The 12,307-nt window shown below is 38.9% G+C and overlaps 1 protein-coding gene across 4 annotated transcripts in view; it reads right to left on the minus strand.

The window, feature by feature from the left end:
* Positions 1 to 12,307, minus strand: part of CACNB2 (calcium voltage-gated channel auxiliary subunit beta 2) — a 391,501-nt gene that overhangs the window by 376,305 nt on the left and 2,889 nt on the right. For all 4 annotated transcript variants that reach the window (XM_017529759.2, XM_017529753.2, XM_017529751.2 and 1 more), the window contains exon 2: positions 3,559 to 3,651. In XM_017529759.2, coding sequence (XP_017385248.1) covers positions 3,559 to 3,651 — 93 coding nt within the window. The remainder of the gene's footprint in view (positions 1 to 3,558; positions 3,652 to 12,307) is intronic.

Below are 12,307 nucleotides of genomic sequence, written 5' to 3' on the forward strand. Positions count from 1 at the left end.
AAAAAAAAAAAAAAAAAAAAAAAAAAAAAAAAAAAAAAAAAAAAAACTAACAGTCCTACTGAATTACAGCCCACTCTTAAGACTTCATTTGATCTTAATTACCTCCCAGAGGCCTTACCTCCAAATATAGTCACACTGGGCATTTGGGCTTCTACAGATTAATTTGAGGGTTGGAAAAAGGGACAATTTATTCCATAACAAACTCTCTAATATTCTCCAAGTTATTTTTTAAGTTTCTAATTCCTTTTCTTTATGTCAAATTTTCTCATTATCAACCTCTGAATCTTTTAAATCTCAGTACTATAAGACTGCCATACTAAAAGTATACCGAGCGTTTGAGTATTTTAAAGTTTCTTACAAATAATATGCTGCTTATAACAATAAAATCCTACAGTTTTTAAAATTATATAGGCATCATTTTTAATTAAAGGGTAATAGCAGACTCTAACTGCAAGATATTTTAAAATAAAGTCCATTTCTATTGGCCAAATACCTTTGTAATACCAATTATATATGTTCCCTAGCTACAGACAAGTAAACAATATGCATCGATGCAAGTCACTTGTTTAAAAATATGTAATTATGTTAAAAAACAACATGCTAAGGGTATTTTTTCAAATTATTTAATAATCTAATGTGCAGCTGGGCACGGTGGCTCATGTGTGTAATCTCAGCACTTTGGCACACCAAGGTGGGCAGATCACCTCAGGTCAGGAGTTTGAGACCAGCCTGTCCAACATGATGAAACTCCATCTCTACCAAAAATACAAAAATCAGCTGGGCATGGTGACTTGCGCCTGTAATCCTGCCTACTGGGGAGGGTGAGGCAGGAGAATCGCTTGAACCCGGGAGGCAGAGGTTGCAGTGAGCCGAGATCATACCACTGCACTCCAGCCTGGGTGACACAGCGAGACTGTGTCTCAAAATAGTAATAAGAAGAAGAATTGAACATGCCCATCCTTACTATCTGTCATGTATTCCTGCAAACACTCCAGAAACAATTTCTATTAAATATCTGGCTATCTTATGGTAGCTTTTAGTTATTTTCAAATGACAGCAAAATGGGAATGCTGTTTTAACGGAACAGAAATTAAGTTGCCAAAGAAGAAATAAAATTTTTAACTCAGAACTCTTGCCCAAGACCCTAGTTTTCCTTTTGTGACAGATACAAGCTGATATTTGAGGGTTTTTGATGATATGCCTGTGTAATCATTAACCCAAACTCTACGCTATAGCAAACATCTCGTTGTATTGATATTCTAGGAAACAGGCTTTTGTATTTACCCTTTGGGATAAATTTGGTTTTGCCTTCTTACATGCTCATGTATGTTTTGGCAATATATATCTAAATGTACATTAAATCATTTAACAGCTCTTGTTATCACTTATAATGGTGTTATAAGCCTACATACATTACTAAGAACACAAAAGAAAGTTACCATCAAGGAAAACACATTCCAGCTAACATACACAGTCTGGTAATCCCTCCTTGCTGTGTGAATTGAGTTCTTGAAACTCCACGAAAAAGGAATTCACAGTCAAAATACAATTTGAAATTGGGGTCCAGCGATTGCCTTTACGTGGCATTTCTACAGGGCTTAATGAGTAATAATAGACTCTATACTATGCATTTCTATTCATTGTGTCTTGCTTACTTGAAACATATCAGTTTTCATTTCCATGCAATTTCAACAAGCGGCTTGGCATTATTTGCTGCTTTGCTGCAGCTACTATGCACATTAAGGAGCTAGTTTTTTTTTTTTTTTTTTTTTTTTTCAGGTCCCGTAAATGTTTTTTTTTTTTTTTTTTCTGTTTCAGGTCCTGCAATGTTCAGCCTTGATATGATGACTCAGAGTTGTAGATTCTAACTCTCATTCTCCAGGTTCAATCTCCTCGTCTCAGAGGCAGAATAAATATGTGTGCTTGAAATGGAAAAGGCATTCGGTAACTCTCCTTCAACTGACTCACCCAAGTCACTATGTCCCAAGGCCTTCCCTTCATCAGCAGGACCATGATGCCTAGATTCTGCCCACGATAACATCAGGCCAACGCATACACCTTCCGCTCCTCTGACAGCCTTCCCAGCTCCTGCTGACACCATTAGAACATAACTCTAGGCCTGGGCCTCTCTTGGCTTCATCTTTTTTCTTTCTTTGCTCCTTCTTAACCAACTCTTTCTCTCACTTCCTGCAACCACAATAAGTCCCAATTGGCATGAACCAGGACGAATTTTTTTCCAATTGCCAAGTTACTTGGAGGTACCACTGGCATACTCACATGTTGCAAGGGGGTACTGGTGGCTGGGGACAGATCATCCTTTGTCTGTTTAAGGACAGCGCTAAGAGGCAGCAACCAGCCAAGATCAAAATCCCCACCAATGCTGCAGGTAGACAAGCTGAAGTTCAAGTTCAACCACAGAGAACTGCGGGAAGGAAACTTGAGGGCGGCATCTGAGGAATACCATAAGGAGCCAATAAGGGAAGAAAGCCCGTGAAGTGTAACTGTCTCCTACAAAACCCAAATGGTCATAAAGGATTTACAGAAGACCCACCTCCCACACAAACAGGGGGCAAAGTGGAACCTATGGCCGTGATGATGAACCCAAGCAGCACTGGGGAAAGAGGCATCCAAATGACACACGGCAGCTCATCCAGTTCGCAACCACTGTTCTGGGAGGGAGCTGCCACTGACAACAGATGGTCTATGAGAGCACTGGTCAGACACTGGGCATCCCTGAGCCCCAAGAGCGGGTTCTCTGCAGCATGTTCCTCCCCTGCTTTCCATGCCTTGGAGAGGAGTTAGAGGAAGACAGAAGCTCACTCATTCCTGATGAGACTTCATTCTCAACACATAACCACAACCCTCAGAGGTCCAGCTGCCTCTGTGCTCTTCCTCTGGTAATGGAATTCCTTTCTGTTACCATATATAAGCATGTTTATATGTTGGGGAGCCTGGCACTGTCTGTTTAGGGGACTGTTCCAGGCTGCTTGGCAGGAATATACTACATGTTAACTGAGACGAAGGCTGTGTCTCCAAAGGCAGCAATGGTTTAAATTATGTCTCAGTGATACCGTATGTTCTATTTAACCTCGGTAGCCTCAACCATTTCAAGACCAAGAACAATTTTTCCTTTTTCAATTTAAGCCCAAAGTGAGAAGAGGAAAACTCAACTAGAGAAAGCCTATTATTTCACAGGTCGGGATACAGACGCACCACGAGCTCTCTGTCCCACTAAACAAACAAAAAAAAAAACAGCAGCAGCAAAAGACTCAAACCTGAAATCATTTCTGCTGGAGTTCTCTCACTCTGTTGCGAAGAAATCCTCTGTAATGAAATCTAAACTTATCTTTCCTCAACTTGCCAGGAAAGACTGTAATTATTACTTAGTCTCACTTAAAACATTTCAATTATGACATTAAACAGCACCACTTTCACTTCAATTAAAAGTAAGTACAATCATACTATAGAAATTTTAAGGAAAAGAGCGAAAAACCACCTTTAAAAATCTAAAGCCATTTTAAGATACTTATCAAAACCATGAACTTCAGGCTGTCTTACCTGGCGAACGAAACTATTTGAGGTAGTGTCAGATGACGTGCTTCCATCAGATCCTTTAAATCTGTTTTTCCTTCTGGCTCCTTTTCCATATGACTACAAAAAGAAAAAGTAAAAAAAAAAAAGACAAATAAGATTATTATGAGACCCTTTAACAGGAATACAGGCTTAGTCATAGAAAACGTCCGGGACCAAAAACAAATAATACATTGCCACAATGTAGGCATCATTCGAAAGGTAATACTGGTGGGATTTCACAAACCTATTTCTAGTCAGTGATTATGTGGAAAAGAGTTTTCTTTTTCTCTCTCTCTCTTTTTTTTTTCTTTTTTTTGAGATGGAGTTTCACTCGGTTGTGGTCCAGGCTGGAGTGCAATGGCACGATCTGAGCTCACCGCAACCTCCGCCTCCTGGGTTCAAATGATTCTCCTGCCTCAGACTCCTGAGTAGCTGAGATTACAGGCATGCACCCCCATGTCTGGCTAATGTTTTATTTTTAGTAGAAATGGGGTTTCTACATGTTGGGCAGGGTGGTCTTAAACTCTTGACCTCAGGTAATGCGCCCACCTCAGCCTCCCGAAGTGCTGGGATTACGGGAATGAGCCACCACACCTGGCCAGGGAGGAGAGTTTTCTAGCCAAAGAATTTAGTAACTAGTGAATTAAAACAATGTCTGTTATCTGTTATAAATATGTTAGCAGGCAAGAGGCAAAAGTCTGTAATGATAAAGCTTTTAAAAATAAGCATTTAAAACAGGAAGTTAAAGGTAAGATGATTTGTTTGAATAACAGGATTGGATGAAGCACAAACATCTAAAAATGAACTTGCTTTTCCTCTATTATAGTTTACATTCAGAACTCTAAAAATAAACTATGCATCATTTAACTCTAACCACAAATACAGTTAAGTGCAAACATTAAACATTAAAATATAAATGAACAATAGCTTAACAATGAGTTCAGAGTTAAATGCAGCACACAGGTTGGAATTCTGGCTATAGCAAATCTTGAGCAAATTTCTTAACTTTTTCAAGCATCAGTCTTTTCATCTTTGAAATGGGGTTAAGTATTAGATGAAATAATACTTCATAGGATTAAGCATGAATTGGAATAATGAATTTATAGCATTTAGCATAAGACCTAATAAATGATAAGGACTCAAAGTAATATATAAAAAGAGACACCCATATAGCACTTGGAATATATAGGGACAAACTGGGCTAAAGTGTACAACACGCTGAGAATGATTAGGCTCATAGAGACTTCATTAGATTATTAGAATTTACAACATTTATTTTTAAAATCATCCCATTCAGGTTCTGAAAATGCTATTTGGTTATGCTTTCTCTATTCATATGGTTTTCATTAAAATATCTTATAAGCCATAATATATGTAGCACTAAGGCAAACTGAAATCCATTACAAACATTTGTGTTATGAGTAATTTAGATGAATTTGCAATCAGAGAGAGGGTGGTATAATCTTAAAGCAAAAAATTTTCTTATACATGTTTGTTCTCTTCAGAGTATCTAAGGGATTGATGTAATACAAATGTGTTTCCATTACATTTAATTAAATCTCAACTTCATAAAAAGCAAGAAAGCTAGGCTGGGCTTTTGTAATGTAATATACAAGGTTCTCCTCACTTAACAGCTTATTCTTCTTACTTATATAAACATTGTTCAGTAAACTGTTGAAAAATAACATTCTTTTAACCACGTTTTTTCTTTTCCAATTATTATGTAAAGGTTTGGACAGATGCATTTTTCTAAGTCCTAAGAAGGCTAAAATAAAGTATGAAAATCTCTTTCAAATTTTCTTTTAAATTTATATTAACCCATATGCAAAAATACCTATTACCTTGCAAGTATTTTTGAGGCCTAACATGTTTCTTTGGAGGTATAGGGGCAATCTGTGTGAAATTCACCATTTATCCTCAGGAGGAACATATATTATCTTGGAGAACAAAGACAAAATATAATCTTAATCCATTTCTTTTTTGAGAGCGTGTCTTGTGCTGTCACCCAGGCTGGAATGCAGTGACATGATCATGGCTCACTGCAGCCTCGACAGCCCCCACATGCCCTGGGCTCAAGCAATCCCCCCCATCTCGGCCTCCCAAGTAACTGGAACTAGGGGCGCACACTGCCATGCTAGGCTAATTTTTAATTTTTTGTAGAGACAGGGTCTCACTATGTTGCCCAGGCTGGTCTTGAACCCATGACTAGGCAAACCTCCCGCCTCAGCCTCCCAAAGTGGTGAGATTACAGGATTGAGCTACCATGCCCAGCCAGGACCATTTTTAACAGAACAGAAAAGAATATCTTTGCAATTATATTGTCCTTTTATTTTAGCATTTTAGTGATAAATATATATCAATGTTCAGCATTTTGGATGTGTAAGCTTTTTAGTGGTTGCTCACAATTGTACAACAGGCACTGTGACAGTCACACAATGTTGAAGACATTCAGTCGCAGAGGAGGTGGTTGTTCTCTGTAAGACGTTGGACACATTTAAAAATTCACATTAATTTTTCCAGGCCCCTGGGAATTCTGTTCATAAATGCTATTTCAGGCATACTGAGCTACCTATGCAAAGTATATGTAATGAAATTACTACAGTTTTCAAATGCACTAAGATAGTTTACACGCTAGACAACTATGGCACACTGAATTGCACGCATGCTGGTGACAGTTTTGAGAAAAAAAATTGTCCTTCAATTACTTAAATTTATAACGGGTGATTTATTTAAAGTATTCATTTATTCATGCCTTAAGAGTGTTAGAGCAAATCCCTATCATGTATCATCTTTGCTAAAAGCTAAAATAAATATATATGCTTAACAAAATAGACAAATGGGACCTAATCAAACTCCACAGCTTCTGCACGGCAAAAGAAACAGTCATTAGAGTGAATCGGCAACCAACAGAATGGGAAAAAATTTTTGCAGTTTACCCATATGACAAAGGGCTGATAATCCAGAATTTACAAAGAACTAAAATAGATTTACAATAAAAAAACAAACAAGCCCATTCAAAAGTGGGCAAAGGATAAGAACAGATACTTTACAAAAGAAGACATACATGAGGCCAACAAACATATGAAAAAATGCTCATCATCACTGGTCATCAGAGAAATGCAAATCAAAACTACATTGAGATACCATCTCACGCCAGTTAGAATGGCGATCATTAAAAAATCTGGAGACAACAGATGCCGGAGAGGATGTGGAGAAATAGGAACACTTTTACACTGTTGGTGGGAGTGTAAATTATTCAACCATTGTGGAAGACAGTGTGGTGATTCCTCAAGGATCTAGAAATAGAAATTCCATTTGACCCAGCAATCCCATTACTGGGTATATATCCAAAGGATTATATATCGTTCTACTATAAGGACACATGCACACGAATGTTCATTGCAGCACTGTTTACAATAGCAAAGACCTGGAACCAACCCAAATGTCCATTGATGATAGACTGGACAAGGAAAATGTGGCACATATACACCATGGAATATTATGCAGCCATCAAAAACCATGAGTTCGTGTCCTTTGTAGGAACATGGATGAGCCTGGAAACCATCATTCTCAGCAAACTGACACAAGAGCAGAAAATCAAACACCGCATGTTCTCGTTCATAGGTGGGTGTTGAACAATGAAAACACATGGACACAGGGAGGGGAGCACTACACACTGGGGTCTGTTGGAGGGAAATGGGGGAGGGACAGTGATGGGTGGGCAGTTGGGGAGAGATAGCATGGGGATAAATGCCAGATATAGGTAAAGGGGAGGAAGGCAGCAAATCACACTGCCATGTATGTACCTATGCAACAATGTTGCATGTTCTTCACATGTACTCCAAAACCTAAAATGCAATTAAAAAAAAAATTAAAATATATATATATATGCTTAATTATATCTCTATTCTGCAATTTTGCTGATTTCCACAGTAATTTCTCAACTAAAATATCTTTTTTTTCAAACTGTAGAGTGACTATTTACTGACCAGTTTGTTTGTTTTTTTAAATAATAATCAGGATTTAAAAAAACATTTAAAGCACCTTTGGAAAGCTTAATTCATTTTTATATACCTTTAAGAATGTAAGAGAAAATTCAACCTGCCATTACAAAATTAAGTTTCTTTTAATCTAATGTGTAATTAAAATTAAGTCCAACTTGCTTGAAAGATTTTTTTTTCAGTTACTTGAAATCCTAGAAAATAAGAACTAGACTATCCTTCTGAAGAAATTCAGGCAGGAAAAAAGTGAAGGCCAAACCTCTCCCAAATGAAAAAGGCAGGTAAGATTAAGCGTTCTAATATTTAGTTGACTAAATTTGAAAATATATATATATGTGTGTGTGTGTGTGTGTGCGTGTGTGCGTGTGTGTGTGTGCATGTGTGTGTGTGTGTGTATATAGAGTTGTTTTAATTTGCTACTTCAAATGCAGCTACTTTAGCGAAAAATAGTTTTTCTAAATATGTTTTACCAACATTAAATACATGAACACCCACTATCTGAAACAGTTAATCCTGAGTGCAGCCCGGGTTGTACAAGGAAAAGGTGAGGCAGGAAAGGAGATCCGGTCACAGCACATGGTGTTACCTGCAGATTCTCCCTCACACACAGGTCTCTACATCCTTCTTGAAAGAGTCCCAAAAGTCCCTAATTTCCATTCATTGCTGTTAGCTATATAAAGCTTCATAAAAACAAATTATGTCACCATAGTAAAAAGAAAAAAAAAACCCTTGTATCCTTTATATTTATATTCCTTTAGTTGTTTCAAAACATCAAGCTAAGATTGCAGAAACTAGAGAAAAAAATTCTTAAGAAATTTCCAAAAATATATTAATGACTTATTAAAAAGACATTCCAAATTCATCATGATGTTAATGTCAGCTTAGAGTGAATGAATATCTATCTTCCTTGGCACTAAGTAACTTGAAAATGGACTCCAGTCTTAAAAATCAGCAAATAAATGTTCACCTTGTCACCTGGTCATGGCAATTAAGATCTAATTTCTGTATAATTGAAGGAGACAGGAGTAATTACTTATAGGAGTTGTCAGTTAACTGGCGATTTCAGTCATGCGCACAAGGTTGCCTTGGCTGCCCCTGGGGACAAAGTGAAGAAAGATGTGGCTTCTGTGCTCTGATGATTATTGTGACAGTTCTCCTACCTACAGATTACTTCCCATGAGCATAATACTGATGCTTAAAATTAGGTTGAGCACTGTGGCTCACATCTGTAATCCTAGCACTTTGGGAGGCCGAGGCAAACAGATCATTTGAGATCAGGAGTTCAAGACCGGCCTGAGCAACATGGTGAAACCTGGTCTCTACTAAAAAGAGAAAAAAATTAGCCAGGCGTGGTGGCAGGTGCCTGTAATCCCAGCTACTCGGCAGGCTGAGGCAGGAGAATTGCCTGAACTCAGGAAGTGGAGGTTGCAGAATGCCAATCGCACCACTGCACTCCAGCCTGGGCTACTGAGTAAGACACTGTCTCAAAAACAAAACAAAACAACAACAACAAAATTCATCTTCATCTCTCCCAGTTCGTATTCATTGATGTTTATCCCTTTAAATTTCCAGAGTTTCCTCATCTTATAGCCCAAAACAAACAAAGCCAAAACGATCCAGAGAGAAATCATATATCAAATCTCCTCATTGACCAATAGCTTAGTATGAATAAGCTAAGGCAAGGATTCTTCACTAGGCAAGAAGTAGCTACATGATCTTCCTAGAAAAAGGAGAAAAATAAGTTGCCTTTTATATGGCTCAGTTCATACAAAAGCAGAAAGGAACAAGGAGGCTGCATAAACAGAGTTCGTGGGGGTGGGGGTGGGGGTGGGTGTCCAGCAGGTAGAGGTGGGAGGAGGGAGAAAAGAGGAGGCCAGGAAGCAGAGATCTATAGGCCCAGAAAGGAGGAGCAAAGGCAGGGAGGGCAGAAGCCCCGGAACAGCACATGCCTCCTTCACAATCTACCTCCTGCCAGGCTTGGAAAGATCAGTAAGACAGACGGGCTCCTTTAAGTGATGTCATTAGGTAGTTTTCTCTCTGTGTAGTTGGGAAAGTAACAACGTATGTTTACAATTAGATTGTAACATGGTTTTTGACCTATACAATCTGTAGGATAGAGACCCGCCACAAAATTGAAGAGTGTCACCATCGCCCATGAGGTAAACATATTTTGCTTAGTTTCTCTTGAAAGGACCAAGGCTATACAATTCAAAGGAATTAAATACAGCCCCAGATAAACTGAGTCTGCACATAACAAGAGAAACAAAAAGAAAACAAACCTAAGAATATAAGAACAACAAAACCTCAACCCACTCAGATATATTTCAAATTCTGAAACATACTCAGAAATTCTGATTGGCATGTCTGTAAATTTCTCCCATGTCACATCAGAAAAAAAAATATCATTCAAGAGGAAAGCAATGGTGGTGAGGAGTGAAGATTTCAGCAAAACATAAAGTTCAGGGTCTATAACCAACAAGTTTGCAGTCTGCAGAAAACTAATTTGTACCAGGGACGTAAGAATATTTCAGGAAAACAGCATAGATTTGGTTCAAGAGCCAGGAGAAAACAGCTGCTACTCTTTTTGGATAAAGCTCCTTGCTCCAGCCATTCAGGATGTTGCCATCATCAGGCTGTATAACCACAACGAGCTTGAAAAGCATCTGGCAGACTCAGCTGTGGTGGGACCAGCTGGGACCTGTTGCTAGGAGCAAAACAAACAGGCCCACTGGTGACTGTGTGTGCAGTTTCAGGTGTGACTGGAGGTGCCACTTACAATCTCTCTGAGGCCTAGAGTGCTGAGAGACTGTTTTTGTTACTCCATTTCCTCTTCTGTGACCTATCAATCCGTGTCACCTGCTTCCCATTCAGCCACTCTTCAGGCAAGATCTATTCAATTCCCCAGAGAAATTACCAGTTTCATACTTTAATGTTGCCCAATCGAAATATCATAGGAGCCATATATATCGTTGAAATTTTCCAGTAGCCACATTAAAAAGGTAAATAGCAACAGGTGAAATTAATTGTAACAATGCACTTATTTAACCTAGCAAATCCAAAATGTGGTCATTGCAACATGTCACCAAATTAACATTTACTAATGAAGATGTGTTATATTCTTTACTTCGCCTTAAGCCTTTGATATCTGGTGTGTATTTCACATTTACAGCACGTATCAGTTCAGACTAGTCACATTTCAAGTGCTCAAAAGCCACAGGTGGCCAGTGGCTACCACAGTGAACAACACAGATTTGGAGCTTGGAGGGAGGGTCCTCCGTGAGCACCTCATCTTTGGAGGTAGACTGTGTCAAGTTCACACTGAAATTGTTCAGCAGCTTACCTAAGAAGCAGTGCAATTTTCTTAAATCAGGACTTTTAAGAATTTGCAGTTAGATTGCCACTCATTTCTCATGTAAGGGATGTATCCATTTTGGAGCCAGTGTGGTGGTTCATGCCTTTAATCCCAGCACTGTGGGAGGCCAAGGGGGGTGGATCACCTGAGGTCAGGATTTGAGACCAGCCTGGCCAATATGGTGAAACCCTGTCTCTACTAAAAATACAAAAAAAAAAAAAAAAATTAGTTGGGCATGGTGCAGGATCCTGTAGGACCAGTTGTTCAGGAGGCTGAGGCAGAAGAATTGCTTGAAACCAGGAGGTAGAGGTTGCCTTGAGCCAAGATTGTGCCACTGCACTCCAGCCGGGGTGACAGAAAGAGACTCAGTCTCAAAAAGCAAAACAAAACAAAAAACCAGGAGTTCAAGCAATGTGTCATTTTGTATATGGCAATGTACTGCGGCAAATGGGGCTGGCATGTATCCGGGTGCTCTGTCACTCTAGGTAGAATGATTTATACAGAAAAGGAAAATGACAGAGTTCGCAAATCTACATCTTCTGCTTTCCTCATACAAATCTAATAATACAATCCAGAAGTGAAATAGAAAGATTCTTTAAACCAGTGATTGCTGTAGAGGTTCTGTTTGTAAATAGCAATTCCATTTCTAGGTAGAACTGCCTAGTAATTCTGAGTAGAATTACTCGGTGCCACACAAAAGGAGGATGCTCTAGAGCCAGCCTCCTTTCTTGGGCAGTTTTTACGCTGGTCTGTTGCTGCCTAAAAAGAGAGATGGAAGAGATGGCTTTGCCAAGCTTCACATAACCCTATGATACCATGCTTTATTAGATATAAAATAAACAAGGCAACGTTTCCCTCCAATAATGGCTGTGAGATGAACGAAATTCAAGTCAAATTGCTTTCATTTTTGCAAGGTAGAGAAAGCAAGGAGATGAATGTTGATGCCGTTGAATAGCTATATCTCTTAAACTTGTTTTCAAAATCCATTCTGCCCTTTTTTTCTCTCTCTCCTGTATTTATGCCATCACTTGCTAGTTCCTGTGAATTGATCTTTGAAATGTCTGATATATACACCTGTCATATCCATTATCTTTTCATCTCTTTTTCGCTTAGGCCTTATTACCTCTGGCCCAAACTGTTACATCTTTCTGCCTCCTGGCAACTTCACCTCTGGACTCCTGAGACTTCAAACTATCTTACAGAACACTCCCAAGTGAATATTCCCAAATGAGCTGTTATGTGGGTCCTCTTTTGAACTCCTTCCGCAATTCCCGCTCGCTCGATACGCTAAAGGCTCCAAGTCCCCAAGGTGTGGCCTCAAATTGCTTTGTCAGTTTTATGCCTAACTATGCCCAATCTTGACCTTTCCATGCTCTTTTCA

This window comes from Cebus imitator, unplaced genomic scaffold, assembly GCF_001604975.1.
Source record: "Cebus imitator isolate Cc_AM_T3 unplaced genomic scaffold, Cebus_imitator-1.0 Scaffold61, whole genome shotgun sequence".
NCBI classification, from domain to species: domain Eukaryota; kingdom Metazoa; phylum Chordata; class Mammalia; order Primates; family Cebidae; genus Cebus; species Cebus imitator.